The 18,429-nt window shown below is 40.1% G+C and overlaps 1 protein-coding gene across 1 annotated transcript in view; it reads right to left on the bottom strand.

Annotated features, from left to right (window-relative positions):
* The window catches only part of LTK (leukocyte receptor tyrosine kinase), a 95,817-nt gene extending 91,505 nt beyond the window's left edge, over nucleotides 1–4,312 (bottom strand). Inside the window, 1 exon segment of the mRNA XM_032111365.1 lies at nucleotides 4,186–4,312. Within this exon segment, the coding sequence (XP_031967256.1) occupies nucleotides 4,186–4,228 (43 nt within the window). The 5' untranslated portion in view covers nucleotides 4,229–4,312.
* Between the last annotated feature and the right edge of the window lie 14,117 nt (nucleotides 4,313–18,429).

The raw sequence follows: 18,429 nt of genomic DNA, 5'->3' as shown, positions 1-18,429 counted from the left end.
CAAAAACCTGTCACAGGTCAACCTAAAAATCTTCCAGAGCAGAAGTTTTATAAAATTGCACAGACCAATACACTTCAGGGAGTGCTGGACTAGAAGAGCTCATGTCAAAACGAAACATTTAATAACTAATCATGTTTTATGCTTTTGAAATAAATATTTCAGATTTCTGAATGCAAGGCTTTTCTGTGCAAAAGTGTGAAATAAAAAAAAAATAATTAAAACATGTAGATATATTTGAATGTCTCAGTACGAACTACCTGGTGCACACACAAAACAAATGACCAAATGTAGCAGCTCAAAACCTAGACCACTTTATGAAGCATTTCACTTTATTGTCACACATCAGCAGTTTTCACTAAAATTAATTCAAGATGAAAATTTCTCTCCACTCTTGTCACAGATATCACAGATGCACTTCCACACACCAGCACAGCCAGCATGCACTGCTTCACGTATACAAGCAGGCTGAATACAGGAACCCTCCTATCCTGTGTATCTGTTTAGTACTCCAGGGAGTGGGAGAGGAATGCTTTTGAAACTTCACTGGAGTGAGGCATCCTTTTCTCCAACTTTGATCTTATGGATTAATTAGAAAATGTGCAGCTATGTGACATGGACAGAAAGATGGATTTCTTCTATGGCTGCTCATAAGACATTGACTTCAGCTCTAAAGTAAAAGTACAGGTGGCTCACTACCTGATTTCTGCCTCCTGCAACTTAGTCCTCCCTCCTGATGCAGTTTAGAAATCCCTGTGTTTGCCTGCATGTGCTCCCTTACTGTGGGATTCCCATAGATTTATCATATCCTTTTCCACTGTATTTCAAAGACTCCTCAACTTGGTAATGTCCATGACTTAAAAAGAACTGTCTTGTTTTCATTTCAAGGCATCCACCCAATATTTGACTTTCAGTGACAGCCATAGCGCCTTGAATTGGATATTCGGACTGGGCACAGTGTATGGAGACATGCTGTCATTTGCACAGTAAAGCACTGTGGATACAACTCCTAAGACAAATTTCAAGGATCATTCGATGCTGTTCTGGTTGGAACCATGTAAGTGAAACCACTACTGCTCCTGTGTGCTACTTTAACTGAGCAGAGATAGGCACAAGAAGAAGAAAATAAGAGAGAAGTTCTTCGATGAAGAGACAAAAGAGAAGACAGGGTCCCATCCCTTTCATGCTTGACATGCTCTCCTCCAACAAAGGGATTCACAAAGCACTAAATGTTTGTCTAAGTGAAATAGAGGCACTGGTTTATTTTAAGTTGGCTTACAACAAAATAAGGTACTTCCATATCTTCATGCTCATGTGGACTAACTAAACTTAAGCCAGTTAATACTCCTTCTACAAAACAGGTCAACTCAGTTCTGAGAGGCAGATAAACCCAGGGCGAGACACAAAAAGTTTAGGGCTTCTGAAAACTGTTTGTTAGACAGATGCAAGCGTCCAGGAATGGGGGGTTCTTCATTGCCACACTGATACACCATTCCCCAAACAAAAAGCTGGCTGTCTTACTCCTAAACCCACCATCAAGCTTCCTATGCTTCTCTGCCTTAGAAAGGATTCAACAAAACCCAAAACCATAACTGTTCACCAGGCTGAAATTTAATGTAAGTTACCCTATTCTGTGACATCTGCACTACAAGTGCTGGAAGGGACTGTAAAGAAATCCTGACAAAATGCCTCTGCTAATATTATCTCACGGACTGTGGTTATACTCAATAGCTAAACTCTGAGCAATGACATAAACCTGACCACACATTCAGAAGGATGGTTGAGGTTTGCTCAGTATGAATGTTCTGCTGTAATTTTGCAGATAGCTGGCTCTACACAATCAAAGGCAAGAGTATGACATGTGGCCAAGCACAGCCTGGTTTCTCACAGAAGAGGAAAGGACGGACCTACCCAGCCCTCACCAAGCTCAAGTAATCAAAAGAAAAGAATCCAATATGAAGGCCCAAAGTAACACTTGTGCTTAAAATAAAGGAAATTCTCCCAGACATTCATTTGGCAGCTTTTTTCACCTTATTCCTAACCACCTCCTGAGACCTGAGGTTAGTGTGCAACCTGAGCCTCCAAATGACTGTGAAGTGGCTTTCACACTGAACAATGCAATGCATACCTGTGCCCTGAGTCCTTTCCTGGTTTTGTTACCTTCGGTTTGGTGGTTCTTTTTCTGAGGGTTTTTTCCTACTGTCGTTCTCTACAACTTCCTGAATTTTCTCATAGTGTCTTAATTTTTGCACCAAGAGGAGTTACAACATCCCCCAGTGTTTCGATGTGCCAAAAATTGTCAGTGGATGGGAACTCTGAAATCATTCTTTTATGACAGAGCTCATTAGAAATTCATATGCCAGCCAGGAAAATAAAAGAGAGAAAATAGGACCTGCAAATCCCTCATCACTTGGACCTTGGGCTTTCTAAATAAAGAGGGAAATGTAAAGCCACTCCAATAATATGCTGCAGTAAAAATTCTGCAGTGGAAATACAAGTGGTTTTTAAATTAATTGACTATAGAGTCTGAGAGCTGACCATAATAGCCCTCATAGTGAGGCAAGGAACCCCCATGTGAAGATTATGACAGCAGCTACACAGTTAAATGCTCACGCATTGAAGTCTCACCCTGGGTGATTGAGATTATTTTTGGCAGAAGATTGGAGAGAGATTGTAAAATGTACGCTTATTTTCATTTAGCTCTTTACTTACTCTTTCTGTAACACACCCTTTTTTAAATCTCTTTCCTAATACAGACATGCTTCATATCATAGACTTGGATATACAGCAAATATAATTATTGTTCCTTACATTAATCTTACTTGCATGTTGAAAGCCACTCCACCAAAAACACTGGAAAGATACTTAGCAGTTCTTGATGAGACCACATGCCATAAAAGTTGAGGCTTTAGGGACATACAGCTCTGCTAGCATGAGGCACATTTGTCCTGGGACCCTTTGAAAGTAAAACAACCTCCTTCCTCCCAATAGAAATAAAAGGCCAGAAATAGCCTGAAATCAAAAACTCTGTGCTATGCCTTAACATACAATTGTAAATAGAACTAAATCATGAAACCTGCTTAGAAACTAATGTCCCAGTGTGTCTTCATATAAAAGTAAATATATGCAAGTTCATCATTTAGTCAGAGAGAGAAATGCACTGCGCTAGCAAGAGCTAGCTGTAGCGGCCAACAACCTGTTTGCCTTTCCTCCTTTCCTGCGTGGAAGTTACATGATCTGTTACACTGAGAAATACAAAGTGTCTCCTGATCCTTGTCTAAGGGTCAAGTTGTAGTCACTGTATCTACACTGGTGGTACTACTGTAACTGCAGATCTCTGAGAAGTTCAGCATGTCCTGATTGAGGCTTTTCTTTCCTAATTTGCTTGGCACTGTGCACATATAGTAAATGTGTCCCACTCCTACTTTATTCTCCTATCTTTGGTTGCATGCATGCTTCCACCTCCCAACTTCTCTCCTATTCCTGCAGCTTCCCTCCTAACATCTCTCTTCTCTCCTACTGTCACTTCATTTCTTTTGCTGTACTTCAGAACCAAAGCTGACAGTGACAAACAGCAGCACAAAGATTCCTTTCAAAACTTAGCCTGAGAACCACTTTCCAGGTGGGAGCTCCTAAGTCCACCTTTTATAGTCCAAATATTTTCTTCTCTCTTTATCTCTGTCCCTCATCTCCCTGCTTAAACAAAGCATCCTCTCCAAACGACACCCTTTCCTGTAAGCAACCTTCTCTACTCCTGGAGCATTACTTTCACCCACCTCTCTAAAACAGCCCCAAAGAAAACAATCCAATAGCCAGAGAAACAAAATGGTCCTAGGGTAAAGCTGTTAGTTTCATGCTGAACCCTTGTACAACTACTGCCTGCATCCAGCCTCAGAGCCTCGACAGCAGCAGCTTTTCTAAAACTACAGATCACCTATTCATTTCAGTGAACAAAATTTACTTACAATCAATAACCATCAAGATTCATCTTCCCTCATGTCACGCACTTTATATATGTTTCATGCATGTACTTTCACTCCCCATCTCCCCTTTTCCCCCTACTGTTCTGAAAAGAACATTTTTCTGGTTTTAAAGGTAAAAGGGAAGGGGCAATAAGTCTGAGTCTCTGGGCAGAAGAGGGACTTTGCAAAATAAGGAGATAAGGGGGAAGAAAAATAAGTTCCTTACCCACTGCGGTGACCCACAGCACCAGCTGTGGTAGCCGGTTCATGGCTCTGCGGGGTGCGGGCTGGTCCCACCCGGGTGCGCGGCTATGGAGGGGATGTGCCAGGCTCTTCCTGCGGGCTCCGCTGGAGCTCTGAGACCGGGCTTGGGCTCCTGCTGCCTTGGAGGAAAATTCCCACCTCCTGCTCGGGAAGGCTCGTATGGGTCCTAGAGCCACCCTCCCTTCCTTGCCTCCTCCTCCTCCCGTTTTGCATACCGCTTCTGCACGATCAGCAAATCCAAAAGGCAGTTGCTTCAGACATGAACATATCCATCTATAAATTTGCAGGCATTAGTACTCACGAGGACAAGATGAATTCCTAATCTTACTGGGTTGTTCCCCACTCTCATTCTTCTCTTGCAGCTGGCTCAATAACACACACGAGATTCATGCTGGACTAAACTCAGCTTGTATTTAAGATGATCCCCGTGGCCTGGAAGTGTGTTCACTGACTGCCCTGAAAGAGAAATTGAACCTATTTACACAACCTAGATACCTTTCTTCCCTTAACTTCACTTATAACCACTTAAATCCAGAGCAGGACAGCCTTTGTTGGAAACACACAGTGAGGACCCGTAGCGCAGCAAAGTGTAGGTATTCCACCTGCGAGCTTAGGCATTCGCTCTTTAAACACTTTAATTAAAACTCCTTTTTCTTCTGGACCATCAGCATTTCAATTACACTAGTTCACTCTGCCTTCAATTGCTTTGCAGGTGTGTCTTTCCTTCATGGGGAGTTTATTCTAAAATTGATATTATTTTTATAATCAGAATGCATTCTTTATGACTAATTCTCCATGTAGATACTCTTACCCTGAATTAGGGGTGATTTAGTCCAAATTAGCATAATTTATTGTGGATGTTGTGAATTTATCAGGTATTATCTGAGTCTTGAGTACAATACCATTCAATATGTAGGAGCTGGAGAGATTTGGAGCTGACATGAACTAAAGCCCTTATAGGTCTGGTGGGCCTGGCACTTTCAAAGCAGAAGCCTGCATTCCATATTTAATTGTGGTTCACAGATTAGACAAAAAATTTAATTAATTTACTTAACCTTCTCTGAGTCTTCCACCAATATCTATGCAGCTCTCAAGGGTAGACTTTATTTTTGTATCTTAATCGTGTATTTGGATCTACAAACTTGCTTTTTGTTCAGCAACACATTGCTACTTTCAGCAGATTTACAGAGGCTTATTTTTGAACACAACCTGGATGGTTTGGAAGTAAACATCATTCTGAGGCTTTCCTCTATGGCCACATCAATTACAAAATTATGGTAGCAATAAAGACAGATATTATTTGTTGCTTACTAGTTGAATTATATTAACTGTCTCCCAAGCAAAGTAATAGACCAAGACCAGATATAAAAAAAAGAAAAAAGCTGCCAGCTTTCCATCTCTTCATAAATAAATTTCTTGGCTGAGGCTCTAGGGTTGCAAAGCAGGTAATTTTTTACTCCCAATAGGTAAAAAGTAGAGGCACCTCAGGAAATTTCCATACTTATCTAAACCCTCCCATGAAGAGAAATGTAAATAATCTGTATCTGCAAGGAACTGGTAGCAGCAGCAGACACTGTTTCTGTTAACACTCAGTTTTAAAGAAATTTGTATTTTCCATGGTTATGCAACTGATTTTCATTTAGTTTGGCAAAGAGAGATGAATTCCGAGGCTCATTACAGAAATGTGAGGCATTCTATAAAAAAGAGATAGATGCTTGTGATGCTTTTAAGCAGAGGGTAAAAGCAGGAGATAAGGTGACTAATCTCTGGCCAACTGCCTCATTAGACACTTTTGAGAGGTTGAGCCCTGACTAAGCAAAGTAGACCTTGGTCTATGGGAAGGTCCATAATTAATCCTCAACAAGATATCTGTCAAGTAAAGCTTCACCCAGACCAGACAAATACTGTTATTTTAGGGAATCAAAGATTTTAAAGATAAAGGACAGGATACAGAAAAAACAAATGTTGCGCAGTGAAAAACACAAGAAGATATACAGAGTATGAAAACAATAGAAGTCAGAACAATGCCCAGCATTTGGAAGGGGGACAGGAATTACAAGCAAGTACCACTCACCAGCAGTGTGCAAGTCATACAAGAGCATGCACAGAAAAAGCCCAACAACAACAAGGGAATGGCAGCAACACCGCTAGTGCAGAAGAAACCTCTGAAGAAGTAATTAGGAGCAATGGACAATGCTGCATCATCAGAAAGCTGGACTGTCAGTCAGGAAGCAATTGGGACTATTACAAGCTTTTAAACTGGGCACTTACTCACTAGAGCACTGCCAGAATCTGGACACTAGCAACTGAAAAAACCCACTGGTCTTGAATAATGGTACCATCTTTGGCTCAGCAACACAGGAACAACCTACTGGAGCCCAGGAGAGGGAAGCAGATGTGCTTATGCTTATTCTTACATTTGTCTGAGGGCATCCACTATTGTAAACATGACACAGGAATCTAACCCATCTCAAAAATGTTTGGAATAGGGTTGCAAGAAAAGTTGCCACCGTGCTACCAAGAAAATGCCTCAGAACTGAAGGGAGATGAGGCACTCAGCTGCTAAGCAAGCAGAGCTTCAGCAATGAAGGTCTAGTCAGTGCCAGAAAAAAAGAAGGAGTTTTCACTTACATGTACACTCAGGGGACAAAAATTACAAACAGTGGGAAATATTTCCCACATAAAGGAAGAAAACATTGGAGAGGTGACTGATCCAAAATACATTTCTACATGGGACACAAAGCAAGGCAAATGTTCATGTAACTCCAACACCACCTTTGAACCACCATACAGTTCTGTCTCGGGCTGCATGGTGCATAGAAATATACAGCACATTTTTGATAGTATATCCAGTACAAAAGTCTGTATCATGATATTTTAATCTAAGAAAAAGATGAGAAAAATGCAGCAGAGATTTCATAAACCTTTCATGAGAAACAAGCTGTAGGGCAAAAGCTAAACAAAAATTCCTTATGATGGAAGTAATATCCAGGAAAGCAAGGTGAATGGAGTGAGATGGTACAGACTGGGCACACTAAGGTGAAGGAGTACAGACTCGTTTCAAACAAACACAAAGCATGTAAAGAAATTTGTCCTCAGTCAGCCTGCCTTAGCACCCTAAATACTGGTCGACAAAATCTTTAACAGACATAGGATTTGACTACTATGAAAACATCTGGAAACAGAAGACATTAACCAAAGATATCTCAGTGACAGAGATGGTATCTAAGCACAAAACTAACTTGTTCTTGGATTCTTCTACTGAGAATATTGATCATTTTTTTAAAGTTGTATTGTCAGACTTTGAGACTGGTCACTTATCCATAAAACAAACTGGGTGTTAGTGTACATAAATAAAGAAAGAAGATTTGGCTTTACTCCATAGCCATTAAAGCTTCACATCTTCATGCATGGAAGAACTATGTAAGCTAAAACTGATCATAAAACTCTTTACAGCCTAAGGGACCTGGAAATTCTCAGCATAACCTTTCCCATAAGCAAAAAAGCTACAAAAGTATTTTGGTTTCAAATATATGATTTCAGTGTTCCATAAAAACTAAGCAAGATCTGATGATGGTTAGACGCTTGATCTCTGGATTACTTTACAAAGGAATTATGAAGAAAATATATCCAGACCCAGATTTTATGCCTGTTGCACACACAAGGTCTTTAAGAAAAAATATCTATCTGGTGTCAGACAAAATGTGAACTTTGATTGCTACAGACACTGCTGAGAGCACACCCCTGCAAAAAGTGATTGGGGCCAGTGCCACAGATAACACCAGTTGCTCCAAGTTGTGCATAATAGCTAAAAGTCAGGCTTTACCCCTTAAAATTATAATAGGTTAAAAGGGGTTGAATTTAATTAAGTGTGACTTTGTTTCAATGAAAATTAAATCCTCAGACATCACACAAAAAAGTGTAAAAAAAGAACATGCACAGAACCATTTACGGATTTAAAATCTAAAACCAGGACCAATGATGTTTTACACCAGCTTCAGATAAATAGCAAGTTTGAGGAAATTGTTGCAATGCTTGTTGCACAGGAGAGAAGGAGAGGTAAAGACGTAGGTGGTGGAAGGAGGGAAAAAATCATGATGCTCTATAGCAAAGGCAGGATATATTTTCACTGCTGCTAGGAGAAAACAAACTTATTGGTGTCCTTAACTATCAAATCCATTCCTGTGTAGGAGAAAATCTAAGTCATTTGTCCATGATAGCACTATCCTTGCTGCATTTTAGAGAACCTGTGCTAGTAACGTCTGACAATCAGACACCTTTAATAAACATGAGATTTAGCAGTTTGCAGCAAAGTACATACAAGGCATGTCACTGTAAGTCCCCATTATTTCCAGTACAACAGGTCAGCAGAAAGCAGTGTCAAAATAAAGCACCTACTAATGAAAAACTATAGAGAGCGTATTCAGCTGTGTTAAATCAGAGCATGACACCAGCAAAACACGGCTTGTCATTTGCTGACATTTCATTCAATGGAAAATTGAAAACAAGAGTGCCTGTGCTACTAGGAATGGATGTCAAGAGCCCTTGGGGACTTGTAGCTACCTAAGGAGACAGATGAGGAAAAACAGCAATCCAAAAATTACTTGGAGTACCTGGAGCCCATGCCATTTGCCCAAGACAGAAAACTCATACCTGTGAAAGCAAAACAGCCAAAACAACAGAATGGATGCCAAGACAGTTCAAAAGCTACAAGAGTACGTCACACAAGGAAGGCCACCCCATGAGTCATATGCAACCTTTTCTTAAGGGTTTAAACCTTTTCTCCAGGACACTTGACTTGGTGTTTGCAGTACCTGCCTTGGTTTTTCGTTAAAGAAGCTGTCAAGACGTGCTGTAAAAATATTTAAATGGGAAAATAGTGACTATGCAGTGACTAAACAATGCAGGCATTTTAACAGCAACATTAGTTGAGTGGTCTTGTTGATTGTTGGTGTGGATTAGACAGGTTAAATGAGTTCAAAGAGAAGGTGTGTTGCATTTTTATTCTCTATAATATAGTCACAAAATTTTATTCAAATTCCGAGTCAGTCTTTTCTATAACCAGTCATATTACTGTTCAAGTAATACATTTTTGACAGTTTCAGATGATGCGGTGCCATCACCCTTCTAAGTTAATACTTTATTAGTGTTTCATGCATATTTCCAACATTCCAGCATGCTTATCTATTGTTCCAGCTTTGGATACTCTTGAATGGATTCCAGATGTTACTACTTACGCAGGTAAGTGAATCAAAGAATACTGGAAGGGACCTCAAGGATCACCTGGTCCAAACTTTATTGGCAAATGCACTATCTAGACAAGACAACCCAACACCCTGTCCAGACAAACCTAAAAAGTGTCCAGTGTTGGGGAATACACCACTTCCCTGGGGAGATTATTCCAATGGCTGATTGTTCCTGTAAAAAATGTTCCTCTAGTGTCTAATAAGTCTCTCCCCTGGAGTAACTTGTACCAATTACCCCTCACCTTTTCCATGTGATGCCTTGTAAAAAGATCTCTCTTGCAAAAAGAGAGTCTTCTTTTAGCCACCCTTTAAATACTGGAACATGGTGATAAGGTCTCCCCTAAGCCTTCTTTTTTCAAGGCTGAACAAACACATCTTTCTTAGCTTTTCCTCACTCAGCAGGCTTCTCACTCCCTTGATAATCTTTCTGGACCTTCTCTGGACCCTCTCCAGCCTGTCCACATCTTTTTTTGCATGGCAGAGACCAAAACTGAGCACAATATTCCACGTGTGGCCTGTCAGACCCATTTAATGTCTTATTAAATCCCATGGGTTTAAAATCGATACATTCCTTTAGGTCTAACAACATATTCAAGATTCAGCTTCTGTACTGAAAAGCCCACAAAATGCTGCATTACAAATGGGCAGCACTATAGAAGTCCAAGCAGTTGATCAAACCAAACTTCATCAGTTCAGACTTTCTCCGTGAGAATATCAATAGGAAAGTATCAGAAGTAATGCGGACATACAGTAGCTGTGCCTGAATTCAGAATGCCATGGAAGACTGAGATGTACAAACTCAGCTTGGAGGCAGAAAACAAGCTCTTTGCTCTCTCCCCCTTTCAATTATGAGTCCAGCTGTCTGCCTGTCCTGGCTGAAAAACACAACTATGAGTGTGACTGACAATTACATATTGGAGTCTGAGGAGAAGCTCTTCTCATTTGCATCTGATGACTGGGGACCAAAAGACAGAAAAAGACTTTCAAAAATGGTAGGAAAAAAGGGCACAAAGAGAGAAAGGATTTTATAAGCTTGCTGCTCTGAACTGATCATGTGGCTAAGTGGTGTGTAATTGTGCACTGTTCTAAGGAATCAAGATCAAAATTTTCTTGAAGAATCACTATTAATTTCTGTCATATCTGAATTCCTCCAGGAATTCTTCTGGTATTTAATTTCTGGGCTATGAGGAGGCAACTAGCTGCTTCATTCTTAGCTTTGTGGCTCAGTATTTGTAGTTGAGTCATCAGCACTCAATCTGCTGCATCATCATCATCATGTGCAGGATTGTGCCAAGAGACAGATGTGGCAGATGATCAGTATTCACAGTTTGCTTTGTTGAGGATCAACACAAAGCCCAGCAGAAAGCAGTGAGGATAAGCATTAGTTATGCTCTTGCCTGCTCCTTGTCCTACCTCTTGAGCGAGAGCAACATGTCTAACAGTGATGCCTGCCTGTTACTACTGAGACATTCAAGGGTGCCGTTCAGGTGACTCCTGGAGATCTCTAGAACACCCTGCCTCAAGCAAGTTCCTTCAGCAGCTTTTGTATTTTACACAAAAATCTCTCAGCCCTTACAAGCTTTTTCCTGTAGAGGCTGTTAATGCATCTATTATTATATTAAGCATCCATCGTAACAACAGTTTCTACTCAGACTGCTCATTAGTCACCTCCTAATGATACCATAAACCTAGTCTCTGCATAGGCAGAGATTTACTATCTGTGAAGATTCTTTCAAAACCTTTTCTTTTGTTTCTTTTTCTCCTCATTTCACCATTGAGAAGAAATATTCATAGTCCTCAAGAACTTTGGTGTTTATATATGGGGCAGTAAAGTGCTTATTGTTCTTTCTTAGAAGAAATAGAAACTTGAAGCACAAAGATATGAACAAGCAAGTCTTAAAGGCATTTAGATATCTAGGCAGACAGATACACAGCAGGATTTAGGCCTTAGAAAAGTCAAGCAAAGAAAATGGTCCCTTCAGATGTTGCTATTGCCAGTTAATGGAAGAACTCCTAGATTTCTTCCAGCTTCTGCCAGAACTTGAACTGGAGGGTGTTGGACTGATAGCCTGAGAGAGAAAGTAGCTCTGGAAATCCTGAAAAAGGATTTACCCTCCTAGACATACTTGAACAACACTAGCATCTTACAACTTTTGTGACATTTGTGACAATAAGGCACAACTGTTAAGAGTGACCAACAGTCTCTGGGTCCATCAAAGCACTGGTCTCTCTCTCTGCCTACTCTGTAAATCTGTTGTCTTTTGTACTGTATTGAATTGTTACTGTGTTTTTTAAGCACAGATAGGTTTTATACTTTCCATCCTAAATGTAAGGCACAGCTCTGCAACCTGAAATTAAATACAGGGAAATATGCACATTGAGGGGTGAGAAATAAACTCCTACCCAGCCATGCCATTACATGACATGTCCAGTTCATCTTTTGGTTCAGTGTAAAAGATAGAAAAACATGCATCTATTTGCACTGAGCAGACATCACGTGTCAATAGATTTCAGTCAGTCCTCAAGTGAATTCAAAGCCATATTCTAATCTTTTTAAAGTTGTTTGCATTACCTCTGAGTGACATAGAACTGCAGAGAATACATCTCATCTCTTACAGAATTTCCATAAGAAAGTATTCTACACACTGGGCTATTTTTGCAGCCTGTGAGTGCAGCTTCACACTTGATTCTGGCAATGTTGCCTTTAAAACAATTGATTTTTTAGTGTACACTCACTTGCCTCTTGTAGCACTGAGTCACTTTTTGGTTCCTAAAGCATCTGCTTTAACTACAACAGTCACATGGGGGCTTAGAAGGGCTGTAGAGGTTCCTAGTGAACTTCACAGCTTGGTATGGTCAGGAAAATGCTCTCATGTACACTGAGAATTAATCCCTTGCTGAAATGATCTTGGATTTGCTGCCTGTGGTCTTGACTTCACAAGACCTTCTCAGGCCCAGATAAGTATGTAGGCTATGTGAGCAGGTAAACAACAATGAATAAAAGGCATTTATTTTTCTGATAGAAACATTAAATCTCAAAATATCACTGAGCAGGATTAATCCAAATACCATGAACACAAGCACCATGATCATCATGAATGCAGCCATAACAACTTACACATAGCCTTTGATGATCCCATTCCAATACAGTGGCACCTGCAACCCTGAACAGGATTCAAGAAATGCTGTGTTAAATCAGGGTAGTGGAGGGGGAGGGGAGAAAGGGGCAAAAAAGCCCTAGGCTACATAAGTGAAGGCCTGAATGTTACACCATAGCTTGTCATTTATGCCTCCATTACACTAAGTTGCACCGGATTTCTGCTGGTTGGTTGTTACAGAGCTGTCAATGTTTCATTAACATTACACTGAACTATGCAGAAAGTCAGTCTGATGTCCAACACAGGTTTTCATGGCTACTGAGGACACTGCTTTTCCCTCTGATGAGGAGCAACTTTATTGCAGTACTCTCTGTATGCATAGCTAGTAAACTACAGGGTGTATCACATGACTCCATGCTAAATATGCTGCCAAGAAAGAGCAAGATATTCTATTTGAAGACTGAAGTTCTACATCTTTTCTCTGTTGATCCTTACCTCAGTGTTGTCAAAGCTCTCTCAAAGCTCTGTGCTATGTTAGAGATCTCCTCATGGCCCTGTTATTCTGATGGGAAGAAACGATCCTATGTGAGCATACATTCCCTGTGGATTCTAATTCTTGAGTTCAAGTGTGCATAGCACAATATAGACATTCTTGAAAACAAAAACACATCTTGAAATGCAATATAAATGACTGACAGTTGACTGCTATCACTATTTATACACACAAATCATACAGTGGTAAGTTTCAGGGACCTGCTTTCTTCTCCATGGTTACTTTGTTCTGCAGTAACTTTCCAATTTGTCAAAAGCTAATTACTACCATCCTTTAAGTGGGCTACAAACACTGACCCTGTTGTCCTCCATTGCAGGCCTCTATTTTTCAGAGACAATGACATACCTCTCCTAAACCAGAGGAGAAACCAGGAAATGCATTGAAAATCAGCTGTTAGTGTAGATTATTGTAACATATTCTTAAGGTAATTAATTACAGCAACTTGTCATCTCTCCCGAATTACAAGAGACACCAGTAATTACTCTTAGATTTCAAAAGCTTGGTGAACATAATGACATGCATTTGTATTTTACATGCTTATTTTACCAAAATGAGATTCTCAAGCTCATTAAATAAATTCCAGAATTTTCTATCACACCAGGAAAAGACTTAAGTGTCAAAAAGAAAATGTAGCTGGCCATAAGGCCAACTTCTGTTATAACGTCTGTTTTTTCATGATTTTCTATTCAACTCCATTTTCAGATACATTGTAGAAAATGAGTGTTAAGGCTGGTTTGTACTTTGCACAGAATAATCAGCCAGAGTCTTTCCCAAAAGCTGTGAATATAAAGCAAGAAATCATTTGGCCAAATGTCAAATACTCAACAGGTCTTTCTCCTCAAAGAGCAAGATGCCTTGCATAAGAAATTCTTTGGCACAAATTCTGGCTACAGTGAACAAAAATTATTTTTCAAATTTGCATAACCCTGATTTTATGATAGGGTTACTCTGTGTTCTCTTTTGAGAACCTTAAACCACCACCCCACTGCCTCCTTGGAATTCTCTCACAAAGCAAAACCTGCTCCAACTCCAATTTTTAAAAAGCAAGTTTCTGCATAGTCACAGTGATTACAGGGGTGTGTATTGCAAGTGTGGTTACACCGAATTTAGGTGTGCACTAATAACACTTGTTAAAGAAGACCATTTGATTATCTGGAAGCGACAGACCATCATTCATGCAGAAAAACCACAAACAAAGCTTTACCTCAAAAAACTATCGGGTGTAGGTAGCCAGGCAAGGAAGCACGTGCATTAATAGGAGTACAGTACTGTCTTCAACATCCTCAAATGCTAGGAAAAACAACTGTGGCTGCAAAATATCTTCACAAACTCTATTCATCTGCTTAAATGATATTTATTCTGAGTGCTGTAATACCCTGGGTTGTTTCCCTAAATACTTGTATCTTCTTCACCATTCCAATCCAAAAGGCCATGCACTCAAACCCTATAACTTCTTGATGTCCATGTCATGTGCAGATGGCAGTGGTTTGGATACTGTGTAGGTACCAAAGTGTCAGGAAAGCTCCTATCATATTTTCAGTCTGTCATAATTTTCCAACAGGAAGTAAAACTTAGGCTTAAGGAAATATTTTGTGGGTTGAGGATTTTTGTCAGGAGTGCAAAGTTTATAAGCATTGTTTTTAAGTGAGAAAGGTGATCTGGTCATTTATTTCTTGGTCCTTTTCCACCTAATACTCAGAATTATAACCTCACATTCTGAATGTTTAGCATGTGGCAGATGGCTCTACTTTAGCTGGACCCAAGTATTATCCAGTAACTAATAAAAAAACTGGTCAGGTTCTTTACTTCTCCATTGTCTCCAGCTTTCTCTTAATTTCTCATTGTTGAACAAGAAGGATACAATAACTTCCCCTAATCATTAAGCTCACTGTTTAAGAAATGCTTAGCAGTAGTAAGAATCTAGGCTGTTTATTCACTCAAATCCTAGATAAACCATTTGTAGCAGCTCTGAGGAGTTCCATTAATCTCTGCAAATAAGCTAATTTTATTTCTACATACTTTTGCATTAAGAAGAAAAAAATGCCAAAATTCTGACAGAAATGTCCTACCTGTTATTTTTCCTGCACCAAGAAGTAGAGGCTACCTCCCTGGAAAATCTGGTCTTAAGATCAGGTCAGTCAACTTTACATTGAAGAGATTCACCTGTGACAGATTTGCTTCCAATACCACTGGGTACTAACAGGCCAGCCACTTGTGAGACAACTTTCCTGGCAAATAATGTTTCTCTTGCAACTGGATTCTCAGGTGTAACAGGTCCACAAATGCACCCTTCTGGCATACCAGGGCTCTTTTCATTGCTACAGCATTCCGATGCAGCTGTCTGCATTTCCCCAGAGTGCAGAAATATTTGGGTTTGGTGCCTAGGGCTAATGATCCAGAGGGAAGTACTACAGCTCTGAGGTTCCAGTCTAGTGCCAAGCTTCTCCAGACATCACTAAGGGACAAACCAAAGCAGCAACATAGTCCCAAAAGTTAGTGGGGTGCAGCAATATAGAAACAGGTGTTTCTGAGGGTGGACAATATTGAATAACCTTTGTTTGAAAGAATCTCTCTCCACTTCTCACCATCAAGAAAACATTGGTGCTGGAGAGCAGTGAACTTAAGTATTTTTGTTTTATGAAGAGTAAAACATTTTGTACAACTAGCTCCAAAAGAATTTTGCTCTGATTTTAGGCTTCTCTTAAGTCTGTGTGTGCTTTGTGTTATCTTCTGTAATAACCACAGAACCTCTGAGGAGGCAACAGCTTCTGTCCTCATCATAGCAGTGTCAGAGAAACAATGAGAGAAACAAAGCCTAATATTATGTAGTCTGGTTGTCACAACAATCCTGTGGGAGACAGAGTCACACTTTCAAAGGCAAATACAGGATTTGAACTTGGGTCTCTGGTGTCTCAAATGGGAGAGGCAATACTACTACCTCCAGCACCTGTTTCTTTCCCCAGACTACCTGACTTAATTTTTATGACTTGTACAACCTTTGTTTTTTAATCTCTCTCCATAGACTAAAGATAATCAGGGAGCTAAGCTGCTATTTATGGAAGCCTAAGACCTATTCCCTGTTGAATAAAATACTTGCTAAAATATAAAATCACTCAAGCTAATGAAAAGTAAGGAAATGAACTATAGCAAATTAAAAAAGAACGGGAGAGTGGGAAACAGGGCTGAGAAGGAATCTGGAAATCTTTCATCATTCAGTACATTATTAATCAGTGTAATTAAAAAGTAGTTAACAGTCTTGTGCCAAGTTTTGTATGCTTTTGTTAGTCCACAGAGAAAGTAAAACACAATAGTGTAGATACTGTCAAGAAATTAAAAAAAAAAAGCTTTAAAATTCTTTATATCAGGCATACAATGTTCTTCTCAAGGAGGGTAAAGACACTGTGAAAGGGTTGGTGTTAGAGCCAATCAATATGGCTGGGAAGGTCCCCTTGACAACGCCTCCATTCTCCCTCCAACGCTCCAGATTCCCCCTCTGGAAAGCTCAGGGCACAGAGGAGTGTGCTTGTGCCTCAGTTTCACAAAAAAACTTTTATCACTTTTAATTGCACTCAGAATAGGCACCAAACAATATAGTAGCATAATGGAAAGGACTGGGGAAATCTCACTAGAGAGCCTTAACTTGTTTGTTTACTCAGGTCTCAGATTTGTAAACACACCTGTTAGCAAAGACAGCTACACTGACAGCTTTAACTCCATGACACACAGGCACTGGAGCCTGTAACCTTTCCTGACACCCACAACGCAAACCCCAGAACACAGAATTAGGTTTAGGAACATTTCTTTTAATGAAGTTCTGTGACAAACACAGGGTGAGCCACTAGAACCATCTAACACTACCCTGAAATTATGTATGATAACAATCTCAAAGACAAATCTGAAAAAGGAGACTGTGGTTCATACAGGTGATGAAGGATTTAACAGCATCAATAGGCACTGAAAAATATACTAGAAACACAAAACAGTTTTCCATCTTTGTGGACTTAAAATGCATCATTTTATAGACGTGAAAAACATTACCAATCCTACAGCTGTTTTCCTAACTTCTTTCTTAATTTCAAATCACATTTGAAGCCAAGACCTCAGTTATGGCTCCGGGACCTGAAGTTAGAGCAGAATCCCCAAAAACTTTGAGTTTGGGCTTACATAAGCATGTCCAAAAATGAAGATCCTGAATCCATGGGATGGGGGCCCAGAAACCTACAGCATGCAAATATTCATGGATGACATGCGCCGGAGGCTGTAGAGTTTCCCAAGTCAAGACCTTGCTGATTTGCCTGAGAAGCTGAGAAAGATGGAATGGACTTGTGGCCACTGAAAGCCCAGGCAGCCTGTCATGAAACCTAGCAGAGCAGTGTAGGCTGCACACAGACACTGCTGAAATCAACCACTCAAGAGAGGAGGTTGAGGTGATAGCAGCACTACATTCATCACCCCTGAGAGACAAAAATCACAGCCACGGATGCTGTGTGTGCTGCTGGCAGGCCGACAAACACTGCAGCAGCAGTCCTAAGTGGCAGAGTTCTAAGGATGGCAGGAGGGAAGGCTGCTGGGGTCAAAGGGCTGTAAGATTATGCTGTGGACTGTATATAAGAGGCTGCATAAGCCTCTGAGAACAGGTGGAGTTGCCAAGTACCTCATTCACCTCCAGACAGGTCTCCTTCTGCCAAGTGCAGGTGTAGAGCCAGTGTCAGGTTTGAGGAAAAAGACATCAGATAAAATAGCACCATTCTGAGACAATTAGCCGGCAGAGGCCTCACTGACTGCAAAATCCATATTAAGGCCAGGTATTTAAGAGAACTATAAAGCTCAGGCACTTGAATCAACCTTTGTGATCCAGCTTTGAAGATCTGACTTTATTGTACTTGCAGCTTTAGGTATCTCTTTCCTTTAAACGTGCTTTGCAGAGGTGAGGACACTTGCAGGTGAAAAGCATAGGACAAGCATTATCATTCACAATAAGCAGGAGCTAAGCAGAAAATTTAATCGATCATTCTAAATAACCCTCCCACCTTTTTAATTTAATGCATACCTTTTCCAGTGACTTCTGCTGCAGGGTAGTATTTACATGTGAAGTGTGCAATTATGACCTCAGAAGAGACAAATGAAATCACCTACTTAACTTTGTGACAATTACATGAAAATGTAGCTCTCAAAAATACATGTCCTCATATAAGGTATGTCCAGATTGTCCAATACCATTATAGAATGATTTTCTTCATCGAACTTCACAGTTTTTTAAAAGTCTGTTAAATTGCAAAGAATCTGTGCGATTTTTGTTGTTGTTATCC

Source organism: Corvus moneduloides, chromosome 6 (genome assembly GCF_009650955.1).
Source record: "Corvus moneduloides isolate bCorMon1 chromosome 6, bCorMon1.pri, whole genome shotgun sequence".
Taxonomy (NCBI): Eukaryota; Metazoa; Chordata; class Aves; order Passeriformes; family Corvidae; genus Corvus; species Corvus moneduloides.
This window is presented reverse-complemented; position numbering and strand designations above follow the sequence as displayed.